The 20,040-nt window shown below is 42.3% G+C and overlaps 1 protein-coding gene across 2 annotated transcripts in view; it reads left to right on the top strand.

Moving 5' to 3' along the window:
• TGFBR3 (transforming growth factor beta receptor 3) overlaps positions 1–20,040 on the top strand; it is a 201,725-nt gene that overhangs the window by 131,604 nt on the left and 50,081 nt on the right. The window contains exons 8-12 of one of the 2 annotated variants that reach the window (XM_066597343.1): positions 11,140–11,326; positions 12,491–12,717; positions 14,792–14,941; positions 18,036–18,182; positions 19,157–19,303. In XM_066597343.1, the coding sequence (XP_066453440.1) occupies positions 11,140–11,326; positions 12,491–12,717; positions 14,792–14,941; positions 18,036–18,182; positions 19,157–19,303 (858 nt within the window). The remainder of the gene's footprint in view (positions 1–11,139; positions 11,327–12,490; positions 12,718–14,791; positions 14,942–18,035; positions 18,183–19,156; positions 19,304–20,040) is intronic. The other variant, XM_066597344.1, reaches the window with a different exon arrangement.

Below are 20,040 nucleotides of genomic sequence, written 5' to 3'. Positions count from 1 at the left end.
AATGAAATAAGATGCCCAGCAGATTCAGGTGACATGCATAATGCCTCAAAGGGTGTGAGGGCTTTAGATAGGTTCGAGCCGGGTGTCAGGGAGTCCAGCGAGCCCCTCAGTTGTAAGTAAACCATCCAAGCCCCCGGCGGAATCCTGGACTCCGCGAAGAACTCCGCCAACGGCTTTATCCCGCTTTGGCTTATCACATCTCTAAGACGTGGAACCTGTACTGCCGGGGTCAGCAGCAAGGTTCTGTTCGTCACAAAAGCCTTGAATTGGGGGTTGGCCAGAATAGGGGTGAGGGGACCCGGGATCGAGACCAGCCCATCTCTTCCGGCAAAGCCCGACCAAGCCTCCCCCAGAAGCCTCAATAGGGGTGACACTCCCGGGTAATCTCTGATCAGGCCGCCCGGGACCCAAAATATCCCCTGGGTCAGGCCTGGATCCGAGTCGAGTTCCATTTTGACCCAAAGTTTGGACTCACTGTGTTTGAGGAGATCGAGGACGCACTTCGCTATATTAGCCTTGTAGTATAGGGTGAAGTCCGGTAACCCCAGACCCCCCCTATCCCTGGTCCTAGCCAGCGTACTATGCTTTAGTCGGGGCCTGCGTCCTCGCCAGACAAATTTGGTAATTAGGGAGCGTAGGTGCAGCAGATATTGTCTGTGCAGTCGGATGGGGAGGGCCTGGCATAGGTAAAGGAACCTTGGGAGCGACACCATCTTAACAGAGTTAATTCTACCGCTCCAGGACAAGAACAGGGGGTTCCAGATGTTCAAGTCATGATCAGCTTTATTTTAATGGCTTGTCCAGAGCAAACATGGGGACTTTTAAAATTCCATGTGACTCTGCATGTTACCACGTCTAATAAGAACACTAAGGGATTGTTAGTTATATCATTCCCAAAAGTTACTCCAAATAATGAATATTGTCATGGCAATATAGACATCAAACCATCTGAAATCGGTCAGCTAGTCATTCTTCATGCGTCCTCCTGAAAACACTCAGCAAATTAGAGATGAGCAACAAGCATTATGTGCTCCATACGTGATTTCCCCCCCATAAGAAGAGCGGCTTGTTGACAGGTTGCTAGCATTTCACTTCCAATAACATACATTCTAACACCTCCGAGGACTTCTCCTATCTGAAGTGGGCTCCTATCTGTAGATGAACTTATTTATAGTTTTCTAAATGTGGCCTATAAATCCTAGTTATTTATTGCTTATCATCACCGCTAATTGATTGGATCTTAGAAAAGTGTGAAGTTTCCATGTATTATGTAGATTCCGGAAGGACTAATAATCCTTCGGTAATGCACCATGGATAATCTACACTTAGATAACACGACAGAGACAGTTGGCTACATAAAGAGTGACTGGCAATAATGAAGCAATGTAGAAAGTTGATCCTGAGGTCTACGAGTAACGGCGAGGAGGAGCCAGGGAGGAATCTTTTCACAGTAGACACACACTGGACTATGCCTCGATGAGCTCAGGCAGATTAAGGGACAGTAATATTAATGTTAACTCTTACCCTATTGATCGGGTTTACGAAACGCAGAACTTAAAGGGAACTTGTCATCAGTTTTAAGCAATGTAAACGAAGACCAGTGCTGCAATTATGACTGTCCTCTGTTTCACATAATTATTGTTGTAGGACTGTAGATAGAAACATACCTGAGTTATCAAAAGTTTAAAATTCCCCCATGCCGCATGTAAAGGAGCGATTCGGGCGAAGGGCAGGACTGTCTCTCCCAGCAGCTTGCTCTACCCCAAAGTCCACCTCTGACATATATGATGTAGTAGGCATCATCCACACGGTGCTACAAAGTCTTTCGCTTGCACCATGAGGTCGTCCACCGATGCATGCCCAGATAATCTGACGCTTTTGTGGGCAGATGGAAGGTGTTCATGTGTGCATGCATGACACTTTGTAGCGCCTCGTGGATGATGCTTACTATGTCATTGATGTCAGGGGAGGATAGAGAAGCGAACTTTGGGGCAGAACAAGCCCCTACCAGAGACTGTCCAACCCACTTTGCCTCATTTACATTTTCCAGACACACAAACTAGGCTTTTGGATCATTTTTGGCTGATGTAACTAAATGATTTTTCAGTAAAAAAAGAAAAAAAAAAAATAAATGAAAATTTTCAATAATAATAAAAAAAAAAAAAATACAAAAAATGTTTTGTAGTCCACTGAGTAGACTTGCTGGAGCCTCTTTACACTATCATGACGAGATTTTTCATCCACCTCTTAGAGTCCTAAATGGCAAATCTGCCTACTTTTGCAGGAATGCGTGGTAGTTCTGAGGCATTCAATTGCATTGTCTTACGCAGTTATAATCACATTAGCGTGCTGGAATTGCGTAATCCACGAGCGGAAATTAAAGCGCAGCATGTTCTATTTTATCGTGGATATATGCGACATAGAGCCCATTGTTCTCCATGGTCGTGTATATACTCGCAGCTCATAGGCAATTACATTGCGTATGGGCTGTGGGTATATACATTTTTGCTAAGCAACGGCACGGAAAATAAAAAAACAGGTGCACTGCGTATGCCCACCTGCGTGAGTACAATTACGCCGCCATTTGCGGCCCAAGGCCGGGTCACAGCTGTACTCAGAGCTGTGAACCGCTGCGGGAGTGGAGCAGCAATGTCCGCTTATGGTAATGTAAGCCTGGCCTAGGGGAGTAGAGAATGTATACAAAGAGCGATTGACTATGTGGGCATCTGAGAAAGCCAACCTTGGCCATCATGCCAGCCATTTTGTTTGGTCACCTAACTTTTCCTGAAACTGATATAAGTAGTAACTGATGAACGGGCCTGTTAACCTTGGAGTAGAGGAAACTCAAGGATTACTATTTACAGGTGTTCTTAAATAGGTTATTTTTAAATGGAATGGGACTTGCTTACCAGTCTTGTGGAAACATAGTGGATTGGTTTATCTTTATTCCCCAGCAGGCGGTTGTGTTTGTTTTTTATGTGGCTTCTTGTTATTTTTGGTCAGCGTAAACCATGGAGATCTGCCCTCTTGCTGTCCGGCTCTTGTGGGCTGTTTCAGCACAGCATGAACTAGGGCTGACCTTAAATATTTCCACTCCAGATTTCTTGCGCTTACATCTGGGTCTTCTCGACCCTGCCGCTTCTTGATTATCCTTTTCTATAAATATTTAAAAAGAAAATCATATATATGTATATATAGCTTTCTGCGATTTGGGGTTTTTCATCATCTATAATTAACCCTTCCAGAATTCTTCGTCTTGCTTTGGCTTATTTTTCAGGTATCGTGTACTGCACAGCATGCTGGATCACCAGAGAAAGGAAATCCCCATCTTGTGGGCCGCTGACGGCTGCCAAATGCTTTAATTTAAAACATGTGCTTTTTTTTTTTCCAAGATAACTAAATCTTGATATTTTTTTTTCTTTTTACTACACTTTCACTGAATTTTCTCCTGGAAACGTTTGCATTCATTCATGTAGCTCTGAGTATTTCTTCCAATGTGCATCATTATTCACATTGTTTAGCTCTTACTGTATGAAGGAGTCATAGGCCATCTGTGATTCGCAAGGACTTAATGGCACAACATACTCTTCCGGCAAGAAGCGGTTACGGAGGAAAAATCTCAAAAGACCTCTTTTGGTGGAGGAAATGGGCCTAGGAAGCATAGGGAGGAGAGCCATTCACCAGAGTCGAGGATATAAACCGTTATTAGCTTTCCAAAAAGGGGTAATAATTTCACAACCCTCGCATATGATACCTTTGTTATACCATCCAGATATCGCCTTGTAGTTTTTTCGGCAAGAGATGGAGGATTTGTGGTTTAAAATGTTGGCCTTCTACCAATCCTCCAGAAAAAAAATTTGTTGCAGCTTGTCTTCTTAGTGGAAATATACAACATTGGGGTATCATGTCCCTCTGACTCCAGAGGCAACCCATAGTGCAACGACACCAAATGTGAAGGGGAAATGATTGTTACACAGCTGTTCGAAAGGCAGTCTCCACCAGATAAAGCCTCTAGGAAGGAGGATATGGGGCGTACCAAATCCCAATAGGATAAAATGCCTTACAGGGCTTCTGAACTAGGAAACCCCAAGAGATGTCGACATTCACCCTCTTCTAGGAAAGCTGGGTTATCAAAGATATTAATACGATACGGGTTCGGCATGGAAGAGAAGCCAAGGACCATCATTTCCTTATCCCAGTACCTGAGGACCATAGAAGTAAGAGGAAGAGATAAGGGCCCAAGGGCCTGTGTTTTGGATACAGCCAAAGTAAATGAGAATTGAGTTTGAGCACATCCAAGGGCCTCCCTCTCCATATCCACCCCGTATCATAACTAGAGCCAGTTACCGTATATACGCAAAAAAAATGCTGAAAAAGCCCCCCTCGGCTTATACTCGAGTGAGGTTAAAAAAAACAAAACAAAAACTCAATACTCACCTATCTGCAGGCGCGATGCTTTCCCCAGTGTGATGCTGTCCCGAGTGGTGCAGCTAGCTGCTGCAGTCTTCTCCCCGCTGTCTTCTCCCTGGCTTGCTTTTGAAATCCCCGCTGGCAGCGCTGTGATTGGTTTATCGAGCACCAGCTGTGGTTGGCTGGCGCTCGATCCAATCACAGCCAATCAGTGATATCATTCTGGATGGCTGTCATTGGCTTATCGAGTGCGGGCTGTGATTGGCCAGCGCTCGATCCAATCACAGCACTGACGGCGGGGATTTCAAAAGCAACCCAGGGAGAAGACAGCGGGGAGAAGACTGCAGCAGCTGGCCGCACCGCCGGGGACAGTATCACGCCGAGGACACAGACGCCTAGCTAGGCCTATACTCGAGTATATCGAGTTTTACTAATTTTTTGTGGTAAAACGTATTGACTCGGCTTATACTTGGGTCAGCTAATACTCAAGTATATACGGTAAATAGATATGATCATAGGAACATCTGATAGTATAATCATATCTACATTTAAACTATTGAACTTGAAAAAACTGTCAATGGTTTCATCTGTTGAGCTAAATGAACAGGAAAATGTACTAGATAGGGTCAATTACTTTATTGGAAAACAAAATTTAATGCAGAATCTCCCGTATGATTTAAATGGGTATTCTGGAGACTGGGAAAATTTTTTACCATTTCCACTTATTGACACTGTTCCAAAAACAAAAATCCATCTAAATTATTAAACTCAACTCCAGTACATTTTGTTGCCGACCTACGTCAGCCAGCTTCAGATTTCTACATCTCCCACAATGTCTTGTTGCCAGTTACTGACGAGCACGCTCATGACTTTACAAACTATCGTTATTACAGAGTTTGAAGGCACTGAGTGTGCCTGACCAGTAATACAATGGAGCCTACAGGCCGTAACCTTTGGATACCAATGGAGAACTAAGCAGGGGGGACCACAGAAGAAGCAATAACTCCCCAGCTTTGTAAAACACGTTCTAACATTACATTAGAAAATTAGGTGTTATCTCCTTATGAAGAATGGATCTTTCACTTTGTATTACTGGAACACGCCTTTTAAGTAATATACGTTTCATACTTTTTTCCTCATCTGTCACATATAATCGATTATTAAGTTACAAAAGTTCCGCCTGTAAAGTGGTTACGCCTCAGTCACAGCCTTTTTCGCTCTGTATTTTGTGCCTGGAGTCTAAATTTAGGCCTGGAATAGTAATATATACATTCATATTGGCAGAACCTACCAGGCGGTTTTTGTTCCAAATACAGCTCGTGAAGAAATAAGAGTCCCCGTGAACGTGTCAGGATATGCAGGAACTCTTGTGCCTTGGTCTTAAAAACTGAAGTTGAAATCTATAGCAGTCCTGCTCTGCCAGATTGCACGGCTAGTTTGCTTTCAGAGTGTAGATTCACATGGAAAGACGAATGACTCTCCTCTAGCAGATTGTCCATCTGCACTGGTTCTTACTGCTGCCCATACTGTGCTAATTTAGAGATAAGCAAGGGATCAGCCTCATTGGTGTTAGTATTAACGTCAAGCACTAGTGATCAGCGGTCATGACAGAAAGCCATTGTCTCATCACAGATGCTTTTTATATAAACCCATGAGGTTATTTTAAGTACAGCAAAAAAAACAAAAAACTAATTTCAGAGCGGTTTATATACCATTTGGATGTGGCTTCAAGGTCTTGCTTGGCTAATCAGCCAACTGGGACAACAAATTGACATATGGTGTAGTCAGTTCCAAGGGATGGTTAGCGGATGCGGTGTGGCACTTGGTTTTGTTTTTTTTAGAGCTACGTTCAAGAAGTCTGGGCTGAGATTTCCTATTAGCAACTTTGGCTGTTGTTGTTACTTCTGATATACAAACTTTAAGTTCTGGATGGAAATGAAAGTTTTGAAAATCGACTGATTTAAGGAAGGATATCAGTAGCAAGAGAAGAGCTATGCAGCTCTCAGATCTAAAGTTTTAGGGGCCATGCAGCCAAAAAGGACATTTGGATTGGGTATTCACAAATGAAAGCGACCCTCCGGGTTTGGGACAAGTTTCTGACTCTGAGTAGAAAGGTGTGGGGGTTCTTTTTCTCTGCCATCCCTCCAATCCGCTGATTGCTGGCCCCGCTTTTGGCCATCCAAGATGGCTGCAGCAATTTTCGAACTACCTAATGAACACTGTGCACTGCTCTCTGATTGGCCAGTACTGATCACATGACCAACTCTAGACAATCAGACTACCAATACACTATACTTGCTAACACTACCAATGCACTGTAAGGATTAGGTAGTCAGAAGACTGCATTAGCCATCTTGGATGGCCAAAGTGAGAACATGGAAATAGTGGATCAGAGAGATGGTAGAGAAGAACAAGTACAGGTAATAGTCCCTTCTCCTGCTTTAGATCTGGGATTGAATTTTTTCCTGAAAGCGCAGGGTCACTTAAGCTGTTTGAAACTGGCAACCTGGGCTCTCCTCAAAATGTTCCTCCTTTCCAGTTGGATTCCAGGCACCATAATCCCCACTATCTCTAGTTCTGGGATCTAAATAATAGGAACTGTTCAAGTATGAGTTACAGCAACCTTTAGAGCAGCCTGTTCAACACACAGCCCTGTGTCCACCCACCAAAATTTCCAGACATTTGTAAATTGAAGAATTTTAATTTTAACTTGGATGTCAACCCCTGTTGCGGCCCAGACTTTACCATGTTCATCTGGTGAGGGCTTAGTAGAAAAAGGTTAAGAAGCCCTAAATCAGGTGGCTTGTATTAGGGTTATAGAGAAAAATGTTCAGGCTGTTTCCATTTCTTGGAAGTAAGGGTCTGATGAAACTACAAATAAAACGGTCAGACAGCGTTGCATAACTCTGGGGGTCTGGAGACCCCTTTGATTGCACCAGCTACATGACACACATTGACAAACAATTGAAAGGAATACCTTTTAACAAATGTTATTTTAAAGGACTGGTTCATATAAAAAGGACACATCATGCCCTCTTGTAAAAATAAGACACGCAAGCAAATTATTTCCATAGTAGCATGTAAATGCCTAATTTGCATGAAAAATGCAAACCATGAAGTTTTAGCAGTTGTTGAAGAGGAGACGCGTTTTAGTTGAAACGAAGGATCCAGTGGGGGCGTAGCAATTAGAATGGATGTTTAGTGTACCTGATGATCCACTCTCTACAGGGTGCAGCAGATGTGAAATACTTCCTTCACTCCTCTAATCCGAAACAGAAGAGTAAGGCCATAACTATTTTCACAGATGTTAGTAATTGAGTTAAGCAATGCAGATTTTATTTACGTACAGAGTGGAGCACCGAATGACTTTATATATCCAATCTTGGTCTGTTATTCAAGGAAGGCAGGGACCTTAGAACATTGTTTTATGTTAGGAGATTTCCAGCTAGTTTGAGGTCATTGATTGTGGGAATGGAGAAGTTAAAATGCCTTTCCATTAGTGATCAAACAGCCTGCCCCAGCGAAAATTTCTAAAATCTTATTCCTTCTCAGCAAGAATTTTCTGTACCCTGATTAGAACAACAGGGCCTCAATTGAAACTTGCAGTGAGGCCTCCATCCTAACCTGTGTGCGTCAGTACACAGCTGGCTTTTAATCCATCATAAAATGTATATGTCGTAATCAGAGGAGTCCCATCATTGGTTATCTCTGCTCCTTCCTCGGCTCCTGGTTTTGAGCTTTTTCAGATTGTCGAAAAGTTCTCTGCCAAAAGCAAGCACCAGATTATTTGAACTTCTCGATCAAGGGGGAACTCAAGTAGTTCTTGTAAATGTCCACTTACTTGGGTCTGCCGTTAGGTGAAAATCCAGCAAACCCAAGTAATAGGGATTAAAACAAGGCACGTATTTATAATTGCATATAAATTACAGTATGACGGCGGCCAAACCAAATCTGTATGGAGTTTTTTTTCCCCTTACTACTTTTGCACTATAGAACACTTAACTCACCATATTCTGAGAGCCATCACTTTTTTATTTTTCCATCACCAGAGCTGTGTAAGGGATTGTTTCTTGCAGAAAGAGTTGGATGTTTTCATTTATACTATTTTGGGGTACACAAAGCTTTTTGAACGCTTACGGGCTAGGATACTAGTTCTACACAGTGATAGTGATTAGAATGCAGTTAAATCTAGTGACCATAGGTGATGTCTCCTCTAAATTAGTGATGTCGATTTTTGTTTTACTTCTCTATCTGGGCCGAGATCATCATCAGTAACTATGACTCCTCTCTGCACACTTTTCTCATTCTGACACTGCCCTCAACAGCCCTCTCAGTAACTCCCCTATAGCAAAAAGTGCGCCATCTGTGGTCCCTCTTAATTACACTGCTCCCTTTGTGGCCCCTTTTAATTATGCTGCTCCCTCTGTGGCCCCTCTTAATTACACTGCTCTCTCTGTGGCCCTCTTAATTATACTCCTCCCTCTGTGGCCCCTCTTAATTACACTGCTCCCTCTGTGGCCCCACTTAGTTGTACTGCCTTCTCTGTGGACCCTCTTAGTTGTACTGCCTTCTCTGTGGACCCTCTTAGTTGTACTGCCTCTTCTGTGGACCCTCTTAGTTGTACTGCCTCTTCTGTGGACCCTCTTAGTTGTACTGCCTCCTCTGTGGACCCTCTTAGTTGTACTGCCTCTTCTGTGGACCCTCTTAGTTGTACTGCCTCTTCTGTGGACCCTCTTAGTTGTACTGCCTCTTCTGTGGACCCTCTTAGTTGTACTGCCTCTTCTGTGGACCCTCTTAGTTGTACTGCCTCTTCTGTGGACCCTCTTAGTTGTACTGCCTCCTCTGTGGACCCTCTTAGTTGTACTGCCTCTTCTGTGGACCCTCTTAGTTATGCTGATCCCCTGTGACCCCTTTGGTTATAGTGACCCCCTCTCCACTAACTCCTCCATCATCATCCAGTTCCATATAAAAAAACAACAATTTCCCTTTCTTAATTTCCTCCATCATACAGTCCATTCAGAGAAAGATCACTCCGCTCCCTCCAACCCCAACATACAGTCTCGCGTAAACACCAAGCTCTCCCTCCATCATCTCCTCTTACAGTCCTGCGTGAAAAAAAACACTCCCCCTAACTTGAGCTCAACATACCGCTTCAACATACAGTCCCATGTAAAACATCTCACCCTACTTTTAGATGATCAAATATACATTCCCACATAAAACACGTCTTGTCGTCTTTTCTGTCCCACTCTGCATAATGTCCCATTTAAAATCCCCCTTCTTCTCCTTTTACCAGTACACAAATATACATGAGATGTATGTTGCCTCCTGCTATGAGCCACCCCGGCTCCAATTCTCAAGATCATCTAGAGTCCAGAGCTGGGGAAGGAGGGAAGCGACACTACAGAGTCAGGTCCTGTTAGTGTAACAATAGAATAGTGTCACAATAAAAGAAGTTGGTGAAGGGGGAAAGGGGTACTGGCAATGGTTCCTCCTTGTCTGGAGAGCGTGTTTCCCCATTTGGACCCTGGTCCGCCTGTTGAGTAATTCTGTTCTAGACTATGACATGCCAGAGTTAGTCATTTTATGTTTGTTCTCACATTAAACATATGACATCCTAAAAGTCTCTGTATAACATTTGTTGGGAATCATACGGTGGAGTCAGACCCACATACAACCCAAGTCTCTCCATGCCTTCTGTAAGATTGGGTGGTATAGTGGAGGTGAAAGCTATAATTGTGGACGATAAAAGGGCTGCACACTTAATATTTCTAAAAGAAATGACGAACATTTGCATGATATAGAAAATAAATACTGTGCAGGCGAGACATATAGGCAGATTTTTTGTCATCAGGCGTCTCACTGTAGGGGGTGCAGTTGGGAACTTTGTTACAAATTTTGCGCACTGTCCCAAGAGCTCCAGGTTGGGCTTTTGTAGGTCATCCCATTCATTCAGTAGTTAAAATACCCTTCAAACCTGCAGATCTGCTGAGAGGCACTAGAAAGGCCCATGTCATGTCTATACAGCTATGAAAGCCAGTGCTAATTGGGATTTCAGTGTGCCGTTTTGCGAATGTTAAATTGGTTTGGGAAGCAAATCCTGGAAATCTATTTAAACTCGTTATTAGAAAATTCTGATTTACTAGAGGGGCCGCTATTTGAGGCCTCTTATATATTTAGCAAAATGGAATGTGGTTACAGAGAGCCCATCACATTCATGTATTAAATGGACGTCCATTGGGAATGATGTAACTCTTCATTTCCCCTTCGGTGGTGCTGCATTCTCTTCTGGAGCCCCTTCTAACAAGAAAGGCTTCCTCAAAATGGACAAACCCTTTAAGGGTATATTCAGATGTGTTGCAGAAAATACTGCAATTAATGTGCTGCACATAAATATACTGTAAGACAAGAGGGTTTTTTTTATTAGGAACTTCAAAGGTCATGCTTGTTTTCTATGAATGAGACACATAAGGTATCCAGACACAGAGGATAGTTCTTGCCAAGATCAGTTTTCCCGGAATTCAGCTCTATCATAAGATAATGGAGAACCACACAAATCTTACTCTTGTAGAGTTATTTATATAATCCTTGAGAATTCCTTTGTTAGGTTTTGGAAAGCGTCATCCGATTCCCATTTTATTATGTTGTAATGATATATTTCTTGGTATTGTCAATTAATTTGCACTGTCAATATGAAAATTAATGTTCTATGTGCTCTTCTCTCTTTAGACATCAAACAGTGTTACCTTTAGCAAAGATACAGAAAAGACTCTCTTCACAAGTAAACAAGTGATCCAAAGCATTCCTTCAACGGAGGAGCGTTTAATAAAGTGGGCCTTTAGCGAAAACTATCGAGTGACGTCCTACACACATGCATCGGTGGCAAACAGGTTTTCCATCAAACTTGATGAGATAGGTAAAGATGAGATGGTTTAATAACTGTATGTTTGTTTCCTTTTAATAAACTCATTGGCAAACAAAATAATGCACCCAGATGGAAATATTTGACTCCTGCAAAACTCAGCCTGTGTTGTGTCTCAGGCAGATATGGCCAGATTAGACACTGGGTCTTGCCACAAGAGACTGTAAAAGTGCTTTCCCCGTTGCCCTAAAAAAGGGTCTCAAAAGCGACTTTGGTGTAGTGTACCTCTTTTTGAGTGGTCGTTTACTGCTGGACATGCCTGTATGATGCACCGGAAGACATTTTACCCAGTTAACAGACTTTGAGAGGAGGTGCATCAGAGGCATAACTACAGAGGATGCAGTTGCACCCGGGCCCAGAAGCCTTAGAGGGCCCATATGGTCTCTCTTCTCCATATAGGTAGCCCAGTACTATGAATAAAGCATTATAGTTGGGGGCCCTGTTAAAAATTTTGCTTTGGGGCCTAGAAGCTTCGAGTTACACCTCTAATTGGCGTCACTGGAATGAGAAAAGCAGGTTGGTTGTTTTGACGAATTGCCCGCCATCTAAGCTGTTTGTAGGTGTTGGGAGTGGTGGTTACATGCAGCCATGCACACCCAGCAAATAGATTTTGGATGACCCAGACAGACCACCAGTAGAGAGGATAGTTTCATTGCCCACCATCCACACACAGGTGATATTTTTTATTACCGAGCCCTGTCTCTGCCTGGACCATTTTCAAGCGTTTAGCAGAAGGGAATTTGGTGTCATGGCGCCCATTATGTGTCCCGCCATTAATAGCTCCTATTTGAATTGAATAGGGCACCCAACCATCACTCAAAAGTTGAGTGTGGCACACAGCATACTAGAGGGTGGAGACCTCTTCCCAATTTTCTGCCAAAACGTGTGACCCCTTTTCTAGACCCTTTACAAATCCTTCTAGTTAGGTTCAGAAAGTGTCTAAAACACATGATAAACTGGTGCAAGGCATGTAAACCAGTTATTTCTTGTAAGTCGAGCCAGAATTCTGCTGCATGTAGCTTAGTAAATACCCACCTCCCCTCCATTCAGTATAATAAGTGAATTCAACTGTTTGCCATGCCGTTCATCTTTTTTTTGTAAAATGTTTTACTTTGAATGATTTTTCTTATTTATGTCCTAACTGATCTTTCTTTTTAGAAATGAATGATGAAGATAAGTTTACTATTCCACCTGAACTGGGCATACTCCACTTTGGCAATTCAGACCAGATAGGAGAACATGATTTCCATACGTTATTGGGCGGGGGCAATGCGCGTGATTTGCCCAAGGAACCGGAGGAAGTGCAGGGAAATATTAATGTAGCCATGTCTGTGAAATGTGCTGATAACAAGATGGTGGCATCTATCGAAAAGGACAGTTTAGAGGTATGTTCTAAGCCGGGGATGATGTTTGTATAAATGTACTCAACGCTGACTGTTCAAAATGGGGTACCGGAAAGGAGGTGTTATGTGACCAATCCGGTTGAGTTTTTAGTGTAATAGGTGGCAACTTGGTTTCCGAACCTGTAATGTGTTCAGGTTGTTTTTTTGCCATGCTCAGATTTAGCTATATTTTGTAGAGTCAGAAGGATAATTAGCAAATACAGATAATCTGGCGATACAGCCCCAATAAAGACCCTTTTACACAAAACGAGAAATGCATGATTCTCGTTTATGTAACATCACCAGCTCGTTAGCAGTCATTCAGCCTGTTTAGACAGGCAGATCATTGTTGAGAATGGTTCACTTCTTGTTCAGTGTTTCATATCCCTATGTACAACACTGAGCGGGAAATGTTTCAACGCAACGAGAAGTGAACGAGCCAACAATGATTTTTATGCCGGCTGAAACGGAACGACCAACGAAAAGTGAACGATTCTCGTTCATCATTCAGTCGGTGATTTGCGTTTAAATTGAACAATTATCATTCCCTTTTGTTCATTTTAACAATTTTTGGAACAGTAATCGTTACGTCTAAACGCACCTTTAGATAGCTGTTGGCACAACCTTCCCATAAATGTCAGTCAGGAGAGGAAGACAAACGGCAGTCCCAGCAGCTTACATCCCAGCACAACAAAAGTTTTAGGGATGTTGAAATGTAACACTGGATTGGGAAAGGAAAGGGGTGGTAGAATATCATATATGTTATGGTCCTTTTACACTGGCTGATTATCGGGCCCAAGTGTTCCTCGTTTGTCTGACAATTGGACCATGTAAAGGGACCAATGATCAGCCGACAAACTAGTAAACGCTCTTTCTTTGGCTGATTGGCTTATTCATGCTAGCATCAAACTGATTGCTGATCTGCTGCACATCTTCCCATGTATACAGAGAAATGTACAGCTGATCAATAACAACTGTATGGGAACAAATGATTGTGTTAACGATCGGTTGTCCCCATAGAGCAGATTATCTGCCTATGTACACAGTGAATTCTGACCGACATGCTGATTGTTGGTTAGTGGTTAGATTGTCAATGGGATCCAATGACCTTAATCTAATTTCTGGACATACACATTAGGTGGATATTTGCCAAACCTGCTGATTTCAATGGCACTGGCCAGCCAGCTAATGTGTGTGGAGGCTCCATCTCTTCCTGATAGCTGGTGTTGGGGAAGATAAGGTTTTGGAAGTTGGATTTCAACTTGCCCTAACCTATTGTTCTCAAGGATGATAAGTCGCTGCCAGAAGTGTCCGGCAGTGGCTTATTCCACTACCCCTTTCAGAACACATGTGTACTTAGCCAAGCCAAGTGTAAATGTTGCAGTTGGGAGAAATAGCTGTTGGTCAAATTAGTGTTCTGCTGACAGTCCAATCTGCATGGTCACCTTAGGCACGCAATTGATAGAATTGCAAATTTTATGGCTTTTCTTATGTTGCCATACATATGTTACTTATATAATCAACAGGAGATAAATAAAATGAAGGGAGCTTTCTGGTCTACTGGTAATTTTCTCTCTTTCTGTCTAACAAAGCAACATGCAAGGGTCAAGGAGTCAAAATAATCCCCCCCTTAATTAACAGCTATTTTATCAGTAAACCACCGGTGGATAAAGTGTTCCCTTACAAGGTGGATGAGGTTGGGACGGGGATGACCGGCATAATTCTCCAGTTTATGAACCACTCAATCAGCTCCCATATGATGGCTTTGTGAGTGCAAAATTGGGGGAGTTGTAGAATTGGAGATACTGCAGGCACATCATTTGTTTATGATTGCCATTTAATGCCTCGCGTCTTCAGAAGTTATGTTAATTTTAGTGAATGTGTTATAATCTTTAATCACTATTTTCAGGAATCACAGAACTCAAAATTTATAGTATTAAAAAAAAAAAAAAAAATTTCGTACAGTGTTTTTGAAATTACCTGTGTGTTGCATTGTTTTATGGCATTTCCCCTTGATTTGTAATGTTGACTCTTATAACAAAAGTTGTATCCATTTACCTGTTGCATCCTTTTTAAGGCACATGGATACATAGGGACAGAACTTTCTCTACTCGATCCAATTTGCAGAGCAAGAGAAAATGGCACTCATTTTATCTTAGAGTCTTCACTGACGGAATGTGGGACACGGCACAATATTGATGACTCTAGCAGTGTTTACTACAATACTGTAAGTAGTTACATTAGCTGTTAGCTCTCTGCTAGGCATTAGGAGGGATAATAAGACTTTAGCATAATGATAGTCATGGTTTCAATCTGTCTTATACTATAATGGATCATTGATGTCAGATCCCACCGATTATCTCATTTTCTATAGACTCGCCTCCAGTATCCGGGGAAAAATCGACTGGGTACTGTAGGTTGGAGTCTTCCTGTCCAGTTCCGTAGTATCCATTGCCCAGCCACATGTTGACCTACGTAGAACTTTGTACGTGTTTTTCTAATTTTCCACTGAGCTCAGGATATCCATGTGGAATCAGTAATGACTTATACAGACACAATAATGTAAAATTAGACCTGCAGCCTGGAGACAACACAAAAACAATGAAGTCACATACTATCTTCACCAGTCTAGATTGTATTTATATATAATGCATGCTATAAAAGATGAATCAATAAAAGCTAGACTCATAAATGTATGAAAAGTAGACTCAAACCCATAGCATAGGCAATATGGATAAAATAGAACTACTGCCAGAATACCATAATCGCCTAATGACATATTCCAAAATAGCATATCAGTACTATGTCTGTCAACTATGTATGTACACTTGTGATAGTAGTCAAAATTATAGAGGTTGTCCTGGACTTTGAGTGTTTTTTCTATAGATGATCTATCCACAGGATAGGTCATCAATAGATGATCCGGGGTCTGGTGCTTGGGATCTCCACCAATCAGCTGATTCCCGATCCTGCTGTCAACATGGATGGCACAAGAAGCAGATAGCGCTGTTCCTAGTGCAGTGGTCTAGGTTGGTGTTGCAGGCACAGTTCCCATTGAAATTAATGGGAGTTGTGCCTGCTGTAACAAACCAGGTCGCTGCAGTGTTGTTAACGCTATATGCCTCTAGTGCTGACCACGTTGACAGCAGCACTGGGAATCAGCTCATAGGTGGAGATTCCAAGCAACGAAGCCCTGCCGATCTTGTATTGACGACCTATCCTGCAGATAAATCATGAATAGGAAAAAATGCCCAAAGTTCTGGAAACCCATTTAGTAACTGCAAGTATAGTATTATATGCATATTTTATATAATTCATAAGTGTCACTACTATCTTTCCAAAAATGACACCACCTTGACAAAGAGTTTAAGGTGGTGGCTTACTCTCCAAATTTCCCGGGGGATTGTGCTGGAAAAACAGGTCTGATCCATGGCGGCCCCACAATGGAAGTTACAGAACTTAAAGAAGTTTTCCAAGAAAATACTATTGTTGACCTATCCTCAGGATAGGTAATGAATAGTTGATCAGCTAGGGTATACCTCGGATAATCAGCCGATCGGACGCCTGCTGTCAGCGCAACAACACACGGGTACAGAGCGGAAGCAGTTAGCTCCGACACCGGTGCAGTAGCCAGGCGCTGGTAATTGCTGGAACAGCTCTCATTAAAATCTAAGAAAGCCTTGATTTCCCCTTTTCTACAATTGGCTCCTGGACCTTGGTAAATTAAAAGTTACAATTCAGCAAAAACTTCAATATCCAGTCCTTGCTTTTAGTTAATGCCTTGGATCTGCTTTGTTTTCTTGATGTAAGGCTCCTTCACACTGGTGATTTTGGGTGTGTTTTCGCTTGCGCAAACTGCTGACAATTGAACCCATTGATTTCAATGGGTTCCCTCACATTCAGTGTTTTTGCGCACCTGTCGGGTGAAAAAATATGCAACATGCTCTATTTTTGTGCACCAAGACACTATAGGGGTCTGTAGTGGTGCACAAATGCGCACCCCATCGTGCACGATTTCCAGGTGTTTGTTGATCACACCAAGGACTAACTAGACTGCTGAGCCAGTTCAAAACCGCCGCGGATATGTCGCGGCCCCATGTGAATGGAGCCAGCAGCGCAAAAAAGTACAGTAAGCAGCGTGGATACGCTTGCGAGAACACGTGGTAGCGTTCCATTCACAGCTCGATCACATCATCCTCTCGCGAGCGTATATACACAGTCAAACTGGGTTGTCTAAAACCCAACTGACTACTTCCTCTAGCATATATATACCGTGATCATTGTGGTGTTGCTTGTACACAAGGAGCTAGAATGCACTATGGTGCTTTATGTTCACATTTGGACATGTGTGCAAACTCAGTGTTTGCTAAACAGTTGATCAAGCCTGAATATTTTCAGTTGACGGTCTCCGTACAGTGCCTTGGTTGTACCTCGATGCGTGAAGCATCATATGGGCGTTGCTCTTGTGTAGACCTTGAGGTTGCTATACTTGTATAGCAATGGATGGTCTCATATCCTATCTTAAACTCATTGGCATGCAGGTTATTTAGCTCTTCCATTTGGGCTCGTCTGTGCAAAGTATATTAGGCAGCTATACTTCATTCGTCAGTTTTGGTTGTACAGTGAAACAAATCTGGACTTGAGCCAGCAGTATAACCCAAATCCTTCTTTCGACACAAGTATCATGCACACAATAGGGCAACTTCCTCCCAAGGGCATGATCTGTAGGTATATAAAAAAAGCACATGTTCCTTTTTCCTTACCGGTTTCATCTTTTCCATAACTCAGTCTGGCTGTCATATAGCCTGGTTTAGTCTATCAGGTCAGTATGACATTTATAGAAGTTTCTGCGGTTTCCCATTTTTAAGCGTAAGTTTACGAACAGTGAACCAAAAATAATAGATAAGAGTCTTGCATAAATAGGACTTTCCTAATGCCATCAAATTAATGGAATAGCTGCCTATGCGAGCCTGAGCGTTCCTATACTACAAAGACAGTGTTGTTGGTAGCTCTTATGTCCCCGTTCGCCTTCCAGCAATGAAAGCTACAGGCATGTTATAACTACTTTACTTTGTAGACAAAATACACAAACAAATTTTTAGGGCAACAAACTAATTAGATTATTAGAAAAAGGCCATTCCAATATTAATATTCTGGTACGGCCATTCAGGTCATAGGCTCTACAAGGTGGCTATTCATTTTCAGTCTCCGAGGAGGGGAAGCAGTAATTGTACAATCGTAGTTATTTAGTCAGAAAGAACTTTTTGGTTTTCTTTTTGTAAAAAGCCGTCACACTGACAGCTTTTCCTGTGATGTTACAGATTGTTATTCCGCTGTCACCGCCCACTGAGGGAAGTGGCTGGCCTAGCGATTACGAGGATTTGGAATCTGGAGACAACGGTTTTCCAAGAGACGCAGATGAAACTGAAATAGAACTTCTCTACTTGAAGCGGCATGAAATTGTGGTGGTATGTGCCTTTCAGGGAGAGAGCATTTTCTGAATGTTGTTGCAAACGGTCCATCTGGGACGTTTTATTGTCTACCAAATATAAGGCTTCGGCTGCTTTTTGTGTTCCTTTGTGCTTTCCAGTACTTGGGTTGTATATAGTTAGGGGTGGATACAATACTGCAACCTTTAGGGGCTCCTTAGACCATCACTGGACCCATTTTGAGTCTTACCCACTTACACAGACCTCAAAACACAAAATTCAGTGCTAAATTTGTAGTTTTTGCTATATGCTTAGTGATTTTAGAACAGGACAAACTAAAATGTTGATACATTTCCAAAAGAATGCAAATATACAAATGCAGCGTTCGCCAAACTGAAGTCTGGCATTCGAGATCAGTGTAGTTAACGTGTTGAAAGATTATTTGGCACGTAATGCTGTTTGCTTAGCCATTCACAGTCAATGACTGTCGAGTTGCGCAACGTACATAGCCACGCTACATTAATGGCGTAGTTCGCAGCTGGGTTCACACAAGGCAGATTTGCCGCGGAAATTCCCGCTTCATAATACTGCCTACTTACAGCCACCACTAAGGAGCATTTAGATATTACACAAGGAAACCCTATGGTTATAAAATCACTATTCAGATACAAATATCTTAGTAATCAGCGTGGTTCACGATATTAGATAATATTCGTTACTGCAGAGCAGATCCAGCATAAGCCTTAATACACTTGTATCAGTATTATACAGATATAGTAAGTTTTTTTTATCGGTACTGTGCTGTGCGCTACCTTCCGTTAGATGACTGAGTGCCCATTAAAAAGGTAATATGACTAACCGCTTTATTTCCCAGTCCTATACAGTTCTCTCACTGGTGGGTATCATTCTGAATAGACCAGTTGAGTAAAACCTGATGTATTGCACTGGTATTTGCCTCATCTCATCTCCTAATAGTTTATATTCTTTACCTTTTTTGTTGTTTCTGTTCATAGATTAGCTGCACAATTCCAAGAGACGGCACGGATCCCCCGGCTCCACCCAATGTCACATTTAAAATGGAGCTGTATAAGACTGATTTGTTTCTAACTCCTGTTCAAGACCCCTTCCCCGTGGCTGAAAATGGACAGGTCTTCGTAGAGGTAAGGTTCCACTGACATCATTGGTTTGGGGATCTGTGCTGCTCTTTGCTCTAGAAACTAAAGCTGATCAGTCTTCAGTAGTAAAAAGCCTATCAAGTTGGTCAATGGAACCCCTCCCTTACACCCAGGGGTGCCAACTGTCCAGAGATTCCTGGACAGCCCGGAAAAATAGGGGACTTCTTTCCAGTGTCCATGAATATTATTAGATGTGTACTTTTTTAGGCTGGTGATAGTTGTGCAGGTTGTTATGATGGCAATTATGATTTTACAGTAAATGCTAGTAATGAGATCATATCAGTTTCTGAGCTATGGACAGGTTTCACTTCTAATCTTAATCATTCATTATGGTTTTCCAATGAGTCCATAAAATATATGGGCTGTCTGTAATTTTTGGGTAAGCTGTCTAGGGAAATGAAAAATTCAGGTTGGCAACCTTGCTTACACCCTCTACGATCTGCCTTTATAGTATGAGGACCTGCAAGGAAAAATGTTCTTTTGCCCCCAATGCTACCATTTTCATGGGTAATCCTGGTCCATGAATATGGACCAGAATAGGACATTTTCTTTTTATGTGGTTCATCAATTAGCCTGAAAAAGGCTAGTGTGAATAGCCCAGTTTACTTTAATGGGTTCATGTTCAGTCAGTTAAAAACACGGACAGCACAATGATGGGAATGGATGGCCCCTAAAGCTAAACATACCTCCCAACATTTATGTTCCCATTCACAGGACACTTT

The sequence above is a fragment of the Eleutherodactylus coqui genome, chromosome 3 (genome assembly GCF_035609145.1).
Source record: "Eleutherodactylus coqui strain aEleCoq1 chromosome 3, aEleCoq1.hap1, whole genome shotgun sequence".
In the NCBI taxonomy this organism is placed as follows: Eukaryota; Metazoa; Chordata; class Amphibia; order Anura; family Eleutherodactylidae; genus Eleutherodactylus; species Eleutherodactylus coqui.
Note: the sequence above shows the minus strand (reverse complement) of the source record. Positions and strands in the feature narration are given on the sequence as shown.